Genomic DNA, 19,510 nt, shown 5'->3' with positions numbered 1-19,510 from the left:
AGGGCATGGGCTTAATGACCGAGGGTGAGTAACGGCAGTCATAGATGTTGTTTCTTCCCTCAAATGGGTGGGGAGGCTGCAGGGGGTCTCAAGCAAGGTCTGTCCTGCATCATCCTGCAAACTCTTTAGGCAATATAAAATGTTGTTCTCCAGAAAGCAGTAGTTGTTGCTGCTTCCTCACACCTACTCTTCCTGCCATTTGGCATGAATCGTGTTCCCCAGGTGGATGGACTGTTCTCCCAGTTATAAATCACAGCTCCTCTGAGCCCCTCAGGCAATGTTTAGCCAGGGGCACTGGGGACTCCTTACTCCTCTCTACCTTTCTCAGGAGCCATTTGCAGGGAAAGTGCTGCACTAGTTTTGATAAGGGGGAGTAAATACAAATCTTCCCATAGCAGCAAATGGGAAATACCTTTTCTTTTTTTTCTCTGCCTGCCCCTCTCCTTGTCTAGTACTAGCCAGCCCTTTCAGGATTTTTCTCCTGACCTCACTTTCTGGTATCGGTTTTGCTGAATGAGGTGGGAGAAGGGTGGTGGGAAGGGAGGACCCTGGCCAGCTTTTTAGGTACCCTGAATACAGGTAAGAACATGGCTGTTCCCTTTCCTTCCTGTGCACAAGCTGGGTGAGGATTTCTCTTGCTGCCATAGGAGGCCACACTGAAAGCTGTGCAACTTAAGCTTCTGTTTGTACATATTCCTGCCCAGCTGTTGAGGTCCTGGAGTTCTTCAGGTGATTTAGTTTCTGATAAGGAGTTTTGTTTCCTTACCTTTTGTTGAGAGTTTAAAGCTTTATTATTTGGCAAATACAAAGGCCTGTTCATAGCTTTCTCTGGAGAACCAGCTGTAGATGGAGAGGCCCTTCTTTGCTGGAGACAACATCAGTAGGAGTCAACACTGCCATGAATTTGATATCATCTGTCTTAAAAAACCCCAATGGTTAAACAGCCTCAGCGAGAGAGGAAAGTAGATGCCTGTGTTTATACCAAATTACTGATGCTGCAGAGCTTAAAGGAACTTTCAAGATAACGCAAATAACTACTGCAGCTGTAGTTCCAACTCAGTGCTTACCTGTGTGGGCACAAGGCATGCACAGTAACTTTCCATTGAGGCCGCACCGTAAATTTGCAGCTCTGCAAAGTGGCCACTAAGGTTCAGCAAATTTTTATGGAGTTGCTGAAAGCAGTGTATGTAGGGGACATGACAGAAACAGTCAACAAAAAGCCTGCTCTTCCATGATGGAAGCAAAAAGGGGTGGCTGAAAAGAATGGTGACACAATCCTGAACCTGACCACTGAGGCTGCTTGCAGCAATAGATGCTCTGAACGGGAGGTGCTTTTAAGTGGTGCTTTGTTAGACAGGTAGTTGGGAGCCAGGGATTTGGGTCACAGGAGCATCTGGTTCCATTTGTTGTCCTTCTTTGGACTGCCTGGCTGACCTTAGCAAGTCATTTCATCCTCCTCTGCCTCATTTCCCCATCTGTAATACTGGGGTGATCATGTAGGCCTCTTCTGTCAAATGGGTTTAAGCCTTGCAGATACACAGCAGCACCTCACTCATGCCCGTGTGTCGGAGTGGCCAAGAGCTGGGAGACCCTGTGGGGTGCTGCGGAGATCTGTCCGGGCTGCAGCGAGTGCTATGGTCTGGCTGCCACAGGATGTCTGACTGCCCAGATGTGAGGAAGGAGGTTTACCAAAACTGTCAATGCTGGACGGTACCTCTCTCATTAACCTTGTTAACTTGCGAGATGCTGGTTTCCTTCTGACTCTCGGGAGTGTGACAGAGGGGCTTGGGCCTCGTGTATTGCCTTGGTAGAAATACTGTGAAAAGCCACAGCTTGCCTCCAGTTCCCCAGTGCTCAGATGCATTACGCAGAACATCCCCTGCCTGCCTTATTGAGATCTTAAAAACCAGAAATTCTCAGAAATGCAATGGCACAGCACCTTAGCCATTACCCTTCCTGGCCGACAAGAGGAGCCGTGGGCTGTGAACATTCAGAAACACGGGCAGCTTTGTGCTGTACTTTCCCCTGCTGTGGAAAAGGCCCACTCTTTGCTAACGCTCACGTAGCTCCTTGCTGCAGCTGCCTGGCGTTTCCTGTGCAAGCGTGGCTGAGAGCGGGGTTGGGATGGGGGTGAGCCCGTCCTGCTGCCCTGTGGCCCCTGCACCCTGAGGAGCTGCCCACGTGGGTCTGCTGTTGCTTCTCAGCCCCGACGTGGGGCTGGGTCACCCAGGCAAGAGGGAGGGTGCTGCCTAGTCTGGCCAGACTGGGGTCTGGTCCTGGTGTTCCACCTGTGCTTGCTCGGGGCTACCAGGGAGAGCAGGATGCCCTGCCACACTGACTAGCCAAAACCTGCCACAGCAAGGGTCTCGGCTCCTTTTTCTGCCTCACTTTCTGTCCTAACAGCTTGCCTGCTGAAAGGACTGGATGGGTTGATGAGCTGAAATGGCTGTATGTAGGAACGGACCGACATCAGAGAGGCCAAAACCAGGTTCACACAGCACAGGAACCTTGTGGGACCGGAGAAGAAGCAGGGGAAACTGAGCTGCAAAGTTGGGATCCACACTGAGCAGCAAAAGGGCTCGTATACCTTTGTGTGGGGGACTTGTATGAAGGCTGTTCAGGGCCCCTCCTAGGAATAAATGCCTTGAGTACTGAAATGTATTATGCAGTTGTTTGTGCTTCGTCTCCTGGATCACTTCTCATCCTCCCACCTACCTGTTTTGGACTGTCCCTCACTCCTCTCTAGAGTTCTAGTAGTATAATAGAATAAAACATTGTACAAGACATGAGTTATTTATGCATTTGTTAGGCTGGTGATTTCTGGAGAGTGTCAGATCTTGACTGAGAGATTACTTAGATGGTAATAACAAGTTGTCTTTCCTGGATATCTTTCTAAGAGCAGCTGTTCTTCTAATACCTTCTTTGGGTAGCTAGTTCATCCCCCCTCTGGTGGTGAAGGGGCATGTTGTACTTAATACAGGTCTCCATGTATTTATCACTGCTAAGACTGGAAGAGGTTGTTCTGTTCCATCTGTCTGGCTTCTTGTGTAAGGCAGATTGACTGCATCATGCCAACAAAGTTTTGCTTCGACTGCAACATGTTTTGCAGTAGTAGTAATGTCACTGAAATTACTAGAATAAGATACTGAAAGTTAGATCCTAAATCTAGGGTCATTATAGATGATGGAAATCGGTGTCAGACTGAAACGCACTGCCTGCAAGAATAACTGTCTGATGGGATGCTGACATCTGCTCTAGCCTCAGTCATTGTTTGTCAACTGATTTGCCACAGATTGTCAAACTGCTCTATTTAAGGTTGTTATGTTCCTTCAGACCCAACTTAAATGAGGCATCTTTTGTGAGGTTTGGCTGTTGACACATGCTTACAGGTGGAAAAGAAGAAAATGAGTCAGAGAGAGAGAACACCTCGGGCTGATGATGTGGTATTATGCCCATCACAAGGGAATCATTTCTCTTCAAAAATTAGCTGAGGACTACATGCATGAGTCACAGTTTGAAAACTTCCATTTACCTTTTTTTAAAGAAGGATAAAAAAGTTTCTGCAGACAGCCATTTTAATGCTGACAGGGTGTGTCACTATTTTTGGAGTATTTCCACCACGTACAAGGAAAGCAGTGCTCTTAGTTTGCATGTAACAGGCTCCAAGCCACTGAGTCAGCATCCTCACCAAACCCTTGGTCAAAGCTTTATTTTGAGTTCATTATTTTCATATTTACACTGCTTCATTCAAGCTGGATTTCTTCCCTTCTTCACTCTGCGTAAGGCAGAAGTGAAGAGGATGTGTGGTATGTGGCCTTCATCAACTAAATGGCTGAAACTGTATGTGGAAGCCAGCAGTTCTTTGGCATTCACAGTGTAGAGGCAACTCCCCCTGCCAGGGCTGACTTTGCTTCTTCCCCACTCCAGCCACTGGCCACAATTCCCCCTGTCCTGCAAAAAGCTACAGTAAAGGGGAAGGGAACGTGCAGTCGTGGAACCCTCAGCTACCATTGAGGGCAACCCAGATGGAGCCCAGCTGCTAGTCTTGCAGGCTAGGGTGCAAACCCAGGAGACCTCCCAAGAATAAGGTTAGCCTTATTCAAAACTTCCCCTCCACATGATATTGCCCATCTGGTGTTCCAATCAAGATCACATTTGTTCTTCTCCTCACAAACTCTGCCTCACCAAAGGCCTGTCTTTCTGAGAAATTTAGAGGTATGAATTTGCAATACTCTTGTCATCTTTCATGGTGAAAGGGTCTTGGGTCGTGGTGAGTGCAGGGTGTCTGACTCTTCTTTCAGGGAAAAGTATCCCCTGCAAATGCCGTTTAATACAACCTAAGCTTCATACCAAAGGAGATGGTGCAAATTAGCGGATGGGCTACAAATCCACACTGGCTTCTTGCACGCTGACTTTCCTGAGATCAACATGCTAAGTGTATTTGTACTCTTCCTTTTCTAGTAGTTCTAATAACATTCTCTCTCTCTCTCTCTCTCTTTTTTTTTTTTAATAAGCCTCAGGCATGAATGTTTATTGGCTCATCACTAAGTTGAAGACTTAGAGCTGGGAACAGCTACATATTGTCTCTTGAGATGTTGCCTTCAGATGTGTGGGAGTCTGTCACCTTTACATGGAAATGTAAGCACGATACTTGCATTCCTTGTGAGGAAACTGCTTAGTGTATTACAAAGAGCGGAAGAGTAAAAGAGAGAACAAGCAACAAAAGCAAATGTATATGACTACAGCGCTTTGCGGCTTTTGCAGTGGAAACAATACCACAGAGATAGCAGTGGCTGCAAAGAAACACTCCATTGTCATGGCTGCACTCTGTCCTCTGCTCTACTCTGTGTCAGAAGATGGAGATGTCTAGCAATGCAGTGGGCTAAACGGAGGCCAAGCATCCTCAGCTATGGGCTGACAAGACAGGTCCAGCATCACCGTACTGGGAGACATCTCCTTTTCTGTTTGTCTGCTGGTTTTCTAGCTGGCTTGTGTTTAGCCCAGCAGTGTTACTTCCTGTGTGACGGGTGGGAGAGAGGGTGTCTGCAGCAACCAGAAGAGCGCGAGGGCATGGTTATCTGCAGGCCTGGCAGTCCTCGCCTCGTCCTACACAGCACAGCTGGGGTCGGCGTTTGGGCTGTGGTGGCACACAGCTGCGAGCAGTAGCTCTCGCTGTGGCTGTCCCGCTCCTTGGGGGGCACCGCCGGTTGGTGCGAGGGGCTGCTCTGCCAGCGCTCCCTGCTGCAGCTGTTTTCAGGACATGCATCCCACACCACATTGCTGAAGGTACATGCTGGCCTCCGGAGCTCCTTTGTGACAGTAGCCCAAAGCTGCTGTGCTTTCCAGAGATACCCATTTGCCTTCAGACACCCTCTCCTTAATGCCTTCCCTTGGGGGGAAACAGAGACATCAGTGCAGGGACTTCCATTGCTTCCCTCCCAGTAACATCCAGAAAATTCCTTCCTTCTAAAATGGGGGTTAAAGCCCAGTCAGGACTGCAGCACAACATTGCCTTGCTCCTCAAGAGAGGGAGGGTAAAGCTGCAAGGATATTGCCGTTTCCCCACTTCTTATATGGCAGGAAGGCTGAGATTAGAGACACGGGCTGCCTTCTCTTTGTCCAGCTGGGTCTGATGGTGCAGGAGGTTTCTGACACTGTTTAGAAAAGGGGCCACTTGGTGGGATGGGCCATGCACATGCCAGGATCTCATGGGGAATCCTTGCTACAGGGGGGTGGTGTGCCCCTTTGCTGGCTCGGCTGTACTTTTGTTATGCAAAATCTCTAAGCAATTTGATTTTGTGCACATGACCCAAGTACTCAGAAATAGCGAGGCCTGGTGTCACTTCTGTGATGCACAGTGGAGAGGGGACATCAGCTATTGAGCCCTCACCACCTCTCTTGAGTGCCTCTTCACTGCTCACAGCAAACTCCTTTTTGAACAGACCTGTTATATCCTTTAGGAGTGGTTTCTTGCTCCTGTCAACCTGTTGCTCTAACAGGAAAAGGATGCCACATTTGATGCGCTAGAACTGGTCTGCTGCAGCATAAGGGCTTCTAGTCTGAGTCATTTCAGCCGTGATTTTACAAGAGCGTGGGCATCTGGGCATGACAAACTTGATTAACTGGAAGAAGTGGCCTTCATTATGAATACAGGGCATCCTTTTAAGCCTTGTTCTGCTGCTGTGAAGCTTTACCTCTCTTCTCTCTCTCACCTTCACACATAGAGGCATCTTTCCATTTGTATTTAATTTGCACCAATCCCAGTTTCTGCCTGCAGCTCGGCAGCAGGTAGTATCCAGCTAGCAGGACGGCACTGAGCAGGCTCTGTATGTGCCCAGAGCAGAACGATGGTCCCTGCCCCAGTGCATTTGCAGTCCGAGCGTGCCAACAAACAAAGTGCAGAGGTATGCTGGAAGCAGGTGGTGGCTTTGAGGGGTGTTGCCTTGAGGAAGAAGTGAGACAAGGTTGAGCAGTGGTTTCAGCATGCCTGGGAGCCTCTCTCCGCTCTGCTTTAAGGACACAGGAAAAAAAAAAAAAAAGCAGGAGAGATTGGGGTTGCTGTGTTTGCCCAAAGCCCTCTAGGCACTCGGGCTGGAAACAGATGCGTCCAAGCGTGCAGACCCTGCATGTCCCTGCCACTGTGACTGGGGAGAGAGGTCCCCACAGCACCCCAGGTCTGGCACTGCTGGCACAGTCTGCTTGGCTGGGGAGATGCCTGGGCATGGCAGCCCCTGCCCTTGGCTTGTTTTTCTCCACAGAAGGTAGAGGTCAGGCACAGAAACATCATCTTGCTGCTGTTGCTTCCTCTCTCCTTCTGCATGTGCCTCCCTTGTGTGTTCTTTGTAAGGAAACAGTAACAAAAAGAAGGAAGAAAAGCTGGGTTTTCCCATGATGTGCAGAGGCAGCAATACTGTGACCTTAGTGCATTTTACCTCAGGTAACTTTTTCTCTTTTTGTGCAGAAAGGGTTATTTTTTACCGGCTTTAGTACCAGCTAACAGATGATGAAGCCGGAGAAGGGGTGGTGTCTTACAAGATCTTCCTATAACTTCAAGGAAGGAGAATCACATAAATGAATGAGAAAGATTTATCTGATATTGTACATCTCCCGTGCCATAACTTTTCTTCTGTCTTCTTTTTTGGTCTACATCTGTGATAAAAAGCTGGAAGATTTCAGCAGCTGCTGTAGCAGAGGGATTGTGTTGAGGATGATACAATTCAAAATCCTCACCACCCCATCTGTTTCATACTGGAAACAGGAATGAAGATTTTATTAGCTTCTCATGTGGTTTTGGACCTAACTCCCAAGCCTCCTCCCAGCTTCTTTCCTCACCATCTTCCTCATACCAGCCAGCCTCAGGGCTGGTTTCTGGCTAGACCCAAGGCAGTGTTTTCATCCCCTTCCACGCTCATCCCTCTTTCACAGCTTGCTCAAATGGCAGCCCCTCATAGATCAGACATTGATGCGAAGCTGATCGTGACAGTTTCCAAGGGAAGTGTGTCTCCTTTCTACACGTTGCCCAACAGCCATCGGCTACCTGCTCCTCACTGCGGGTCCCAGGCTTGCTGTCCCCTCGCTGCTGCTGAGGCTATGGGGGAGAAGAAGGATTCTCATCACCCCCCCCACCTCAAGAACTGCATCCATCCCACTAGGATGGTGGCGTGTGGATGCTGGAGTTGAACTCTTCAGGTGAACATTGAAGAGGACGAGAGCTCCAGCTGCGTAGACAGACCTCGGGGGCATTCCTACATTTTAGTGTGCATTTTCCTTGTCACTGCACATTGTCCCTATCCTGATGAAACACCCCATCGAGAGATATTTCTGCCCATGGTTTTTGTGCCTATGCTAGAAATGAGAAGTGGTAGGGTGAGAGCTGGAGGAGGGGAGAAGGGCACGAGGGCGGTACCGACATGTCCCACAACTGCTTGCTCACAGCTGAAAATCCTTTTACCTGCCAGGAGCTATCATTAGACAAGGCAACACTGGATTTTTTTTTACCCTGAAAATGAACTTCAGGAGGATTTTCCTAGTCAAGTGCTTGCTGCTTTTATTTCCAAGTGTAAAATGTGAGTTTTTCTTACCCTTTCTTGCTTTTTCGGGCTAGCATTGTTAAAATTGCATTTTAAACCATTTACAACTTGGTGGGATGTTATTGATAAGAAACTAGTTCTATTTTCCCAATGAGTGGAGACCTTTGGGTTATTGCTGTTATTATTTGATTTAATTTTTGGCTGGGGAGAGGGCAGGACCTATAGAATAGTTTCCTATTCTAGTTATAATAATAAGCTGTAAACAGATTTGGTTTTAAGTTAATGAGCCTTAATTTGACACATGTATAATGAGAAATGTCAGCATGCAGTTTTCTCTCAGCCCTCGAGGTAGCTTGTACTACATTAGAGGTCCAGTTCACGGTGCATTACTGCATGTAATTTCCTTTTCTTATCAAAGATGAGGAAACCTTTTGAAAGTGCAAATTATATTCTTCCATAAATACTAACAGAAAGAGTGATGTATTTCAGTGTCTTCAGTGGAGTTGGAGAAGTCTCAGATGTGAAAACAGCAAGCAAATACATACATCTTTTACATTTTGCATATTATTGCTTTCATTATTTTTAAGAATATTAATCTAAAATCTTAATTAAGGTGTTAACTCATAGATTAGAGAAGGTTATAAGAGATGGAGGCAATACAATCATGCATAGATTTTTTTTTTTTCTCTCTGTTCATTCCACTACAGATTGTATGTATGGCTGTTTAATGATTTTCTTTTCCTAAAAAAAAAATTAATAAATAAATAAGGAAATTTTTTTTTTGTACGTGATCTATAAAACATTTTCCCTAGCAGAAATGAAGATTATTCCCTTGAATGGAAAACTTGTTTCAAAGACTTCCTTACTTCTCTAAAGTTACTATGGGAGTTTTTCCATGTAACTCTTTCTTGTGACTGCGAGTGAGCTCTATGCTTCCAGTTCAGATCTTTCTGCCCCTTGGAGCGTCTATCAGTTGGCATTAGGAGAAATGCTGTTTTGTTAGCTGAACAGATTTTCAGTATCATATGTATAGGATACTCAGCTTTCAGTTAGCAATACTATAGAGATCAGATAAACATCCAGAGATGTGTCTAGGTGGTCTGTCCATAGAGATGGCATTGAATTATCCTTGAAAACTTTAGTTTGTTTTTTTTTTATTTCTTTACTTCCAGAGGAAAAAAAATAAATGATGGTATCTGTTATGCAAAGAAATCTTATTACTAGCTCTAAATACCTGTGCACGACTGAGCAGAAACAAGTATCGGAATTCAAATATTTGGGTATAATCTGTAGTGTCATCTGTGTGGAGGATAGCTGCTTCCAAGACTGTTTGATTGATAGCTTGATTTCAGAATATTTCATTAGATACATCAAATATCTTGTAAGAAATGCAATAGTGAAATAACAGTCTCTCCTTAGACTGGGGGTGAATTGCCGGAAGCACTTCTGTATTAATTTTCTTGTTGCAGAGGCACACAATTTTAGTTATTTGATTATCTCTAATATTGTTAGTTTCATGAAATAGCAACTGGATTTCAGTTTCCCCTCTGTGATATAGTTTATCATTGTCCTAGATACCAGGAATGAAGGACTGTAATAAAAATATGCATAAACATAGTTTTTTTTCTCTCTGTGGGGAAAAAGTGCTTAAAATATATAAAATTAGAGCAGAATCAGCTCTATCTGGTGATGTGAAGAGAAATCCCCTCCTGCTGATTTGCTTTATCCTGTAAATTGAAGAGGAATGAACGTAAGATAATGGCAAATGAAATAAGCTATGGCTCTGAGTGCACATTTGGTTATCAGTGAGCTCATCCCACCTGACACTTGGGAGCACTTTTCTATCTCCTCCTGCAAATTTTCCACCCACTACGGGGGTGGAGATAGTACCTTACTTGAAGTGACCTCCTGACAAACTTTGCACTCTGAAGTCCTGGTTCGCTGGAGATGGGCCTTGCAAAGGCTCTGGAGCAGCCTGGAGGGGAGAGGGCAGGCCACCCAAGCACAGCCCAAGGAGTACTTCATCGCCACTGGTAGGAACGTGATTGATGTTTAGCAGCCTTGGCTTTCCTGAATATCCCCTTCAGCAGCCACATGCTAAGTGCTGCCCAGTCCTTTGGGAAGCACCTACTTTTACCTGTTCTGGAGAGGGGACCTGTCATCAAATGAGACCTGCAAAGAGAAAAGATTTTTTTGGCCTTTGCTTATCTGCTAATGTCTCCAGTGCCCAATCGGTTCACAGGATGTGGTTAGCTCTTTGTTTCTCCCTGCCTTACTTGCCCCACCATGATCCTGTGCTAGGAAAAATCAAGTGGATATATTCCAGGGGGGCAGGGTGCCCGGGATGGGCGAGGAGGGGGCAATGCAAGGTACCAGCACTGGGTCTGCCTCCAGTTCAGTGCCTTAAACTCACTTACTGCTTAGCATGGGCCACTATTATTATTGTCGTTATTATTATCGCCATCACTATTATTGCTGAACTGATTGTACTGTCCAGGGCCACTGGTAGTAGTGTTCTTGCTGTCTGTAGTTATGTTTGCAATGATGGGTGCTCTAAGTACCAGCCTGTGCCATGTGCAAAACATACTGAAGGGACCTTATTTTCAGGAAAGGTTAAGTTCATGGGCAGCCATGAATCTTGGCGTCCAAAATCACTCCAAATAAGTCGGCCAGAGTATGAAGCCAGCTTTTGAAAGCTGGACTCTTAGCTTCCTTGCCTCTCAGAATTAAATTGGGTGTTGATACTTATTTAATGAACGATCAAGAGACACTTCGGAGCAGGGGAAGAAGACAGCATCAGTAATGCAGAGAGGCTTAGGCAACTCCGGGGGGGCGGTTAGCAAGTGACAACCTTTTGGGTCACCGCTGTGGCTGCCAAGTGTGGCGGCGGGGGCTGCTGGACACATGCTGATGGGCTGGTTGTGCTTCCCTTTACAGGGTCCAACGCCAACGGGATTTACAGGGCCGTGAATGAGTCAGCTCTTCTCAACATCACTGCTGCTGGGAGCGTATACGAAGTAAGATGGCTGAGAGACAGCAAAAAGTTGCTTCGGATAAAAGATAAGAAAGTTAAGTACTATGTGAACAAGGACCAGTGCAGATGTAAGATATTCCTAAATGGGACTCTGCAAATAGAGCAGGTGATGAAAGAGGACAGTGGAAATTACACAGTGACTGTTTATCAGCAGGATGGAAAATTGAAGGCAGAAGAAGTAATGAATTTGGTCGTTCAGGGTGAGTTTTGCTCTTCCCATACCATTCCCAGCATAGCTGGGAATACCTCCTGCTCTCTCCTACAACCTTTTCTACTCATTGCCCCCCTTTCTGTTTTGGGGGGACTTCTGTGAGATGTATGTCTTTCCTCCTGCCGCTGACAGCCGTCTGCCGCTCTCCTCCCTTCTCTTGCTCCTATTAATGCCCTCTGGACCCTGCTTCTTTCTGGCTCCCCTGTCTTGTCAGCCACCAGGTTTCTACACATGCCCAGGCAAGCAGCTGTGGGCACGTCCATGCTGGCGGCAGGGTGAGTGCGGATGGCTGTACTGCAGCACCGCACGTGGTGCCGGGACCCCTCGGGCCCTGAGCCGGGACAGCATCGCGCGAGCAGGGCTGTGCTCCCAGCAGAACCCTGCTTCCAGAAACCTCTCGTGGGAGCGCAGCAACCCACGTGAGGTGCACCTGTGGCTGATGCGCTGTGCACTTCTCCACTTCTGATGCTCTTTTATGGACACTGAGTTATGACTTTTGGTCTCTAGTTACTGCTCCAGCAAAGTGAGCACCTTGTGTTGCATCTGCCAGCCTCCTGAGGAGAGCCCAGGTGGCACTAAATGCCTGTATTTAGGCAATGTGGTCCCACTCCATTTTTGCTCTAACATAAAAAATAGCCAGCAGTCACCTCCCCTGAGATACACCACAGTAGGAGTTGAATTTGCAGGGGAAGAAGACTCCTGCACCCTATCCTTGCATAGCGTAACACAACAAATATGAAGATTGTGCTGCTCAAAGCACACTTAAGCACACACCTAGGGATTTCAGCTGCATGAATTCAAAGCATGAAGACAGCCTCCATTCCTGTGCTGTATCTTGTCCTGAGAAATCAGGACGGTAGCAGCCCAAAGCTTTTGGGATGAATAGGGAAGATGGGGATGGCTATTCTGCTCTTTTATGGCTGCTGCCACAACCACTAAGCTGTAGGGCAGCATGGTTTTTTTCCCCAGCAAGGGTTTTTTCCCCTGTACTCGGCACTGGTGAGGCCGCACCTCGAGTACTGTGTTCAGTTTTGGGCCCCTCACTACAGGAAAGACATTGAGGTGCTGGAGCGTGTTCAGAGAAGGGCAACCAAGCTGGTGAGGGGCCTGGAGCACAAGTCTTATGAGGAGCCGCTGAGGGAACTGGGGCTGTTCCCAGCAACATCCGCTGCCTCCCCCCGAAAACACAACTTCCTCCCTTCGCCTGGCTGGCTGTAAGCCAGGCTGAGCCTGAAAGTAGTCCAGCCATGGTGATGCAGCTCTGCTTTGCTAGGCCAAATACATAGGCTAATATACTGCATTTTCTTTATTATTACCATGTTACTTCTGCAGTAGAGGTCTAATTTACTCTTTGTTCTTCTCTGGTCTCATTAGCTGGTGTTACTCCCTTACTGCTTATTGGGGGCTAATTCTTTGTTCTGCTTAATCATGGAGTTTTTAAAAAAGAGAAACCATCTCAGACGTGCTTGTCCCTTCTCGTCTTTTTCAGAGCCTGTCCCTCAGCCAATCCTCAGTGCTGAATGCATGAACAAAACCATATCTGTCAAGTGTGAAGTGAAGCAGAAGACTAAAGACGAAACATTTATAATAGAACTGACTCAAGATAAAAGCAAAAAGATCCGAAAGAATGCAACAAAGTTGGAATTGCACACACGCTATTCTGGGATGTTCAGATGTGTTGTTCAGAATCAAGTCAGCAAAAAAATGGCTGAAAAAGTAATTACGTGCTCAGGTAAAAAATCCATTTTTGCCAGAATCTGCTAGGGCAGACCCACAAAGCCTGACGCAGTTGCGCATATCTGCAGGACTGGTCCAGGTACCAGGAGCATCAGTGGTTCCTGGTACCCAGTACTGCAAGTCTACAACTGCCGCAGTTATTGGGAGCCAATGCTGCTGTGGTACCTGGGACGCAAGTCACGCTTTCTGCTTGGCATTCCCCAGTCTTGTCGCATCTCCACCCTCTGCACCCTGCTGCTGCCTGCCCCACTGCTACCCTTATGGCATTCCTGCTCTAACAGTAGGGAGGCCAAGCTGAGGGGAGTGGGATGTGAGATGGGCCATGTTCTTCCTCTTCTCCTGTGGCCAGCAGTGTTTCCCCCCATGCTCAGTGAGGCCTGGGGGTCGCTGGAAGAGGGGGAGAAGTTTTTCTGGAGTCAAGAGCCTTGTGGGTGGCAGGGAGGTCTCCAGGGCGCACCGCAATGCTGCTTCCACTGGGGGTGAAGTCTCCTGGGGGAAGCTGCAGGCTGCCAGTGAGATTAGGTTGGCTGAAGGGTGAATGAAGGGGAGAGATATTTTTGCTCATCCTGTCATTTGCTCCCTCCCCTCCATCACTGCTGACTCTTCTTCCAAAAGTTGTCAAGGTATCCTGATAGACACAAGTGGTGTCAACTGTCACTGTGGTAGACCAATGAAGTAAAGGAGAAAGTGGGGGGCTGGGCCTGAAAGTGCTTTAATCGCACACAGCAGTCTGCAAAAGGCAGAAAGCACTTTCCCCCTCATTTTTATCCTCCTTTATTCCTTTAAAACTAATTGTACTTCCCCAAAGTTGACTTCAGTCAATCAGTCACGCAGTCCAAAGCCAAAGAGTTGACTTCAGTAAGACAGTCTAAAACTACCCAAGCTACCAAGATATAAATTAACAGCCACTATTTGGAAAATAGTGGCATGGGATCTTCTCCTATGTATATGAAGCCATGGCATTGATTTCAAGGGATTTGCTCTTGATTTACATCCTTGTGGTGGGGAAATCAGTTGCACATTATTTTTCTCCTCTCCATGATCATACCTGTGAAGGTGGTGGTAGCCTGCTACCTGTGGATGTGGATGAGTGCTCTCACAAGGGGAAAAATAAGCTGCTTGGACTCTCCAGCTTGGCCTAGAAATCAGGAGGGATGATATGGAGAATTTAGCTGAGCTTTGGGTCCGTGTGGCTCAGATAAGCATGGCTCAAAAGTACCATGGATTTTCTTACTCACTGGAAGCATCTTCTTTCTAAACCACAAACACAGCAAAAGAACTGAAGGAATTGCATTTTAAATGGGCAGAGTCATGCTGAAAATGATTAGATGGGCAAAAGAAGTCATCGCTCTCCCCGTAAAAGTTTTGAAAGTTAAGGCAAAACCAAGGGACAGTTCATACTGGTGTGACACTAGATGTGGTGTTAAGTTCAAAGTTCAGATTTCCAGTGCAGTACTGGGGAAAAGTCCTTGAAGTTGCTGGGCTTGGGTTCATCCCACCTAACTGCCAGCACTTCACTTCAAGCATGTGCTTGCTCTGGATTCCCGCTAGAGCTAGTGGAGAGTGGGGAGCTCATGAGAGCTGGCTCAGTATTTCCAATTTCCAGCTCTTTATGCCATAGTGAATTTAAGGGAAAGTCCAAGTCCCAAGGCTAGCCCACAGTGTGAGAAGGGAGGGAGCAAGCCTTAAGGTACAGAGGCCTTACTGAAGCGATCCAAGGTCTGCTGTGGCTGGCTGAAGGGCAATGAGCCAAGGAATGGGGCGGGACCTGCTCTCCCACACGTCCCATGCCTCCTGAAGGATCCCCCTGATGCCTAAAATAGCTGAAAAAGGGTGGTTTTCTGCTGCATGAGTGCCTGACCTGATGGGCTGCACAGCCCCATTGGTGCTAGCATTGGGAAGGGGCTGGGGCATGGGATGGGGCATGGACTTTAGAGCCAGGTGTAAAAACATGCTGCTGGATTAGGTCCATTTAAGGCCAGGCAAACTAGCTCAAACACTTTGTCTTAATGAGGAAATGCTGGCTGAAGATAGCCATCCTGGGAAATGAGCCAGGCAAGCATGGGCCTGCCTGCATTGCTGGTATAGGCAGGCATTGCCCATCAGCTAGATACTTTGATTTTCCTTCTTCTCACTCTTGAGAAGTGCTCTTCTTTCACAGGCTGAATTGGGTGGGAGAATTTGTTTTTTTCTCAGATCATTAACAGAGAAGTGAAATGTTTGCCACACTGGTCTTTAAGCTACAAATCTAGCATTTCTCAGACACCAAAAACCCACTAAAACCATGCAGCACTGCCCTTCCTGCTCAAAAACGAAAAATGCCTCAGACCTTTTTGTGTGGTGGCAGGACTCTACCAGCTCGATAGTAGATAAAAAAGATCCCTCAGCTTGCAGTCAAACCTTCCAACCCTGCTGCCCTCCATGAGCATCTGGTCCTGCATTCCAGGCCTAGCAGCTTGAATTTTGACCTTTAGCAGGCAACCATGCTTCAGAACGGGCTTCAGCTCAGCTAACTTTTTATATAAACGTAACTATGTGTGAATCTGCCTGGGCTCACCTTATAGTTAGCTGGGAGAAACAGACACAGAAAGGGCAAAATGTGCCTTGGTGTAACACTGGCAGCTAAAACGGGTGAGAAGAACCACATCACTGAGGGTGCTCACCTTTTTTTTCCACTGGGGCAGCCCAGGCTGATGGTGGCCTTTATACTGTAGACATCTCGGCTTTGGTGTCATCACTCTTTGCCCTTCATAGGCGTGGCCAGTGAATGTTAATGGTGGCACCACTGGTGTCATCTCCTTTGGAGCTTTGTCCCCAAGGAGCCAAGGAACATGCACTTCTGCTGGGTTCAGCTCCATGGCACCTGTGCTCGAGCATGAACACCGAATGCCAGGAGGACAGCCCAAGCAGGAAGTGGCGAAGGAAAGCTAGTGTCCAGCAAACCTTATCTGGCCAAAACAAGGAATGCTCATATAAAGTTTTGCTCTCTGGACAAACTGAACTTTCATTTTGAGGCTCTGGGATATTTGGTTATGTTTTTTTCCCTATTTTTTTCTTTAATTAGCGTACAGCCAAAAATTGAACAGGAAGTACCAAAATAGTATGAAGCAAGCTAATTTCAGTGTTTTCAGCTCAGTAGGAAGTACCTAAAAAAGTTTACTTTTGTTTAATGCTGAGCACTGCCTGGATGGTCGTTGTCCTTAAAAGGGTCCATTGCTAGCAGGAACAGGGCATATGTGGTAATTTAAATAAGGTGAGCTGGCACACATGAGTGCTCTGGTTTCAATTTTCTGCAGAACTTGAATCCATCAGGGACCAATCAAAATTCTCCACAATGAGGACCAGCAACTTTCTGGGCTCTCTCACTGGGGCTGTGTTTACAGTCAATGGAATAAAATACAGAATTCTAGGTAGGCATTGTGGGAGTTATTTCTTTTCCTCTAACATCCTCTTTCATTCCCTTAACTAGGTCATCTGGATGTTTATCTCATCTTAAGCATAGCAGGAGGTGCAGTCTTCTTTGTCATCTTCATGATTTTGCTTATTTATTGTATCAGGAAAAAGAAAGCAGAAAGGCTTGAAGATGATGGTAAGTGTTTAAGGAGCTTTATGTTGCTATTGATTACAGCAGCCCTGTGGGCAGGAGCATGCTCTCTGCCTTGGCATGAGTAATAACCTGTTTTTCGAATATGGTGAGTCTTGGCACATCAGCTGGCATTGCCAGCCTCAGCTTCTGATATATGCTTTGAACAAAAGACTTCTTGTCCTTAAGCCCTTTTGTTTATTCACGGGGGAAGAATTGCTCCTCTAAAGCTCCACCAAGGCCACCAGTCATGAGCATCTGTGGGGCTAAAATACACAATTAGATATCCCATCAGCAGATTTTTTTTCATTAAATTTATATGGTGTAAGATTAGGATCCTTGAAATCATTAGTCACATTTGGAAATGTAGGTAGCAAGAAGGGGCAAAAAGGGCTCAGCTTTTCTGTGAGTTTCCTCAGACACCTCACAGAACTTGTTCTCTCTACAAAACAATGTCCTTGGAGGCCTATCAACACCAGAGGTCCAACTTGAGGCACTTTAAAGAGTGGAGGTTTTCAGAGTGGGCAGAGATTTCATCTGTTGTCCAAAATTCATGCCTCTTTAAGACCATAGGAAATACTCTGCCAGAGTTTTCTCTGAGAGTGGGCTCTCAGTCTTGACAGAGAGGTTGCCTTGAATTACAACCTGGACATTGCTGCTATTTTGCGTGGACGGAGTATACTGAACTGCCACTCAGGAAGAGTTATCTGGCCCATATGGAAGGAGAGGCTAAAGCAGGAGGGAGGTCGCCCTGGCAGGGCTTGTTTAAAGGCTTGTTTCTGAGTCCTGCCCCCCCCCCCCACTCTGTCAGGCTTCCTGTGTTGTCTCAATTAACAGCTAGTCTCTGTCTGAGTCAGTTCTCGAGTTACAATACTGGAGTAAAAGCTCCTTTGTACGCCACAACGATCTTTGTTAAGATAAAGAGGGCAATGCCTGAAAGAAACCTCAGCTGATACCTCAAAGGTGCTAGTGGTCAGGCTAACAACAAGGATGAGCATAACCAGTCCCATGGCTGAGGGGGGTGCAGCCTCACCGCACCTGAGCGTGGGTAACTCACCATGGCCCTCCTGCTTCCCCTCAAGTTATGACCATGAAGAATAGGCAAGTGCTTTCCCCGTTCGCTGGGAGAGCTCACCACAGTGCAACCACGGGATGTCATCTCAGAAGGCCTGCAATATCTTGTGAAGATAGCCATCTCAGTGTCACTTTATATTATGGCTATTCTTCTTTCAGTGGGATACATTATCCCCTCAACTGTGCAGTGAGAGCATATTGTCAATTCTTGGTTCTGGATTCAGCAAGAATTAAGAAAAAGAGAAGTCTGGGAAAATGAGAACTAATATAGGAGGGTGACTTGCCTCTTTGAAATAGTTTGGTGTGTGCTTAAGGCCATTTCAGTGTCCCAAGAGGTAAATCCCTCAATCCCTAAACTAAGCTGACTGACATTTCAGAATGACAAGTCAGTGATCAACTCAGCTGTTATGAATTTACTTCTTTTACGTGTGGAGAAATTAATACTGGCAAAATGGACCTCAGGCTTCCAGGTGCCTGGAAATCCCAGCACGGATAGTGGCAGGGCAGAATGCTTTGATGTTGCTTCCTGGGGTTACATCTCACTTTCCCTTCAGTGGCCCATTTCCAAAAGAGGACAGAGCAGCCTAGGGTGGGGGTGTCCATCGGTGACCGCTGGGGCCTCCCCGGCAAAGTCGGTTCCTCCAACCCAGAGAGGACAGAGCTGCCCCAAACGCCGCCAGGTACTTTGACCTCAGGCAGGCAGCCAAAACTTTTGGGTTTGCCTGGGATGCACAGGTGGCGGTGATTTTTGTTGTTCACTGGAGTAGCGGGAACACCTGAGAGTGACAGTGGTCTTCCAGGTAAGGCCAATATTTGGCTTTTTCTTGCTTGAGCCAAGCACTTTTCCCTAGCTGTTTGACTTCTGCTTACTACGTGCCTGACTGTGGGATCCTTCTGTCGTTGCAGACGAGGAGCGAATGATGCAGGCTCGCCAGGTGGACAGTGAAATGGTGGTGCGGGAGCTCCCTCAGCCGCCATGCAATCCCACCCCAAAGCAGCTGCGCGTGCAGCAGCGGCCGCTGCCACAGCCCCAGGTGCAGCAGCAAGCGCTGCCCCCACGGCCCAGGCCCCGCACTCAGCAGCGGACTCCAAACCACCCGAGAGAAAGACCTTGAACGTCTGCCCTGGGAGGGACGGTGGTCTCTCTGCTCCACAATTCACTGGAAAAAGAAACTTTCCAATAGTCAGGAACCCCTCCCGCTCAGCCTTGCGTAATGCTCAGCTATGAAATGGCAGCTTTCGTTGCAGAAAATTAGAGCGAGCATCAAATGGAGATGAAGAGACCCAGTGGAGGAGACTCAAGGTGATGGGCATTCATTCCTGTGCCCATTTTTATTCAAGTGCCTCCATGCTAGGGTATGGAGCGTTGAGCCTTGAAAGTTGTGTCTTTCTGTGGTTCACTTGTTTTTACCGCACCTTGTTGTCTTCGTGGTTTTTGGATGGATTATATCAAGAAGAAGCTAAAGCTCTAGTGAGACAATATGGGCCTAAGGATCTTACAGGGTTTTGTCACGTATCTTTCCTTTCTCCTGCCACACATTAGTACAGCTGTCTGGCTTCAGCATCAAATGCGTGACCTCCTGGATCAAAAAATAGTTGTATGTAATTAAATGCTTGCCTGAAGTTGAAAGAATTGGTGTCATCTAATGCAGAGAAGAAAATACTGAAAGGAGATGTGAGAGCCTTGAAGCATTTGTGTGGAAAAAACACAAGTGGGAAAGGAGTAAACTTTTCACTTTCTCTACTGTGTTTAGAACAAAACCCCACAGGTTTAAATTGCAGCAAGGGAGATTTAGGTCAGGATTTTATTTATTTATTTTATTTTTTTTTTCAAACGAAGC

The 19,510-nt window shown here is 47.0% G+C and overlaps 1 protein-coding gene across 1 annotated transcript; it reads left to right on the top strand.

The window, feature by feature from the left end:
- CD2 (CD2 molecule) lies at positions 1-18,784 on the top strand. Its single transcript, XM_010567253.1, has 5 exons — positions 1-24; positions 10,968-11,264; positions 12,765-13,007; positions 16,482-16,601; positions 18,576-18,784. The coding sequence occupies exons 1-5, from the start codon at positions 6-8 to the stop codon at positions 18,782-18,784; spliced, it is 888 nt and encodes a 295-aa protein (XP_010565555.1). The 5' UTR covers positions 1-5.
- Positions 18,785-19,510: the final 726 nt, after the last annotated feature.

This window comes from Haliaeetus leucocephalus, unplaced genomic scaffold (genome assembly GCF_000737465.1).
Source record: "Haliaeetus leucocephalus isolate CR32 unplaced genomic scaffold, Haliaeetus_leucocephalus-4.0 Scaffold228, whole genome shotgun sequence".
Lineage (NCBI taxonomy): Eukaryota > Metazoa > Chordata > Aves > Accipitriformes > Accipitridae > Haliaeetus > Haliaeetus leucocephalus.
The sequence above is the reverse complement of the archived record's forward strand: the minus strand, read 5'-3'. Positions and strand labels throughout refer to the sequence as shown.

Excerpts from the sequence above, each read along its gene's own strand:
- CD2 (XM_010567253.1), top strand. Across the intron at positions 11,265-12,764 it reads AATGAATTTGGTCGTTCAGG|AGCCTGTCCCTCAGCCAATC; the intron begins GTGAGTTTTGCT and ends CGTCTTTTTCAG. Across the intron at positions 16,602-18,575 it reads AGAAAGGCTTGAAGATGATG|ACGAGGAGCGAATGATGCAG; the intron begins GTAAGTGTTTAA and ends CTGTCGTTGCAG.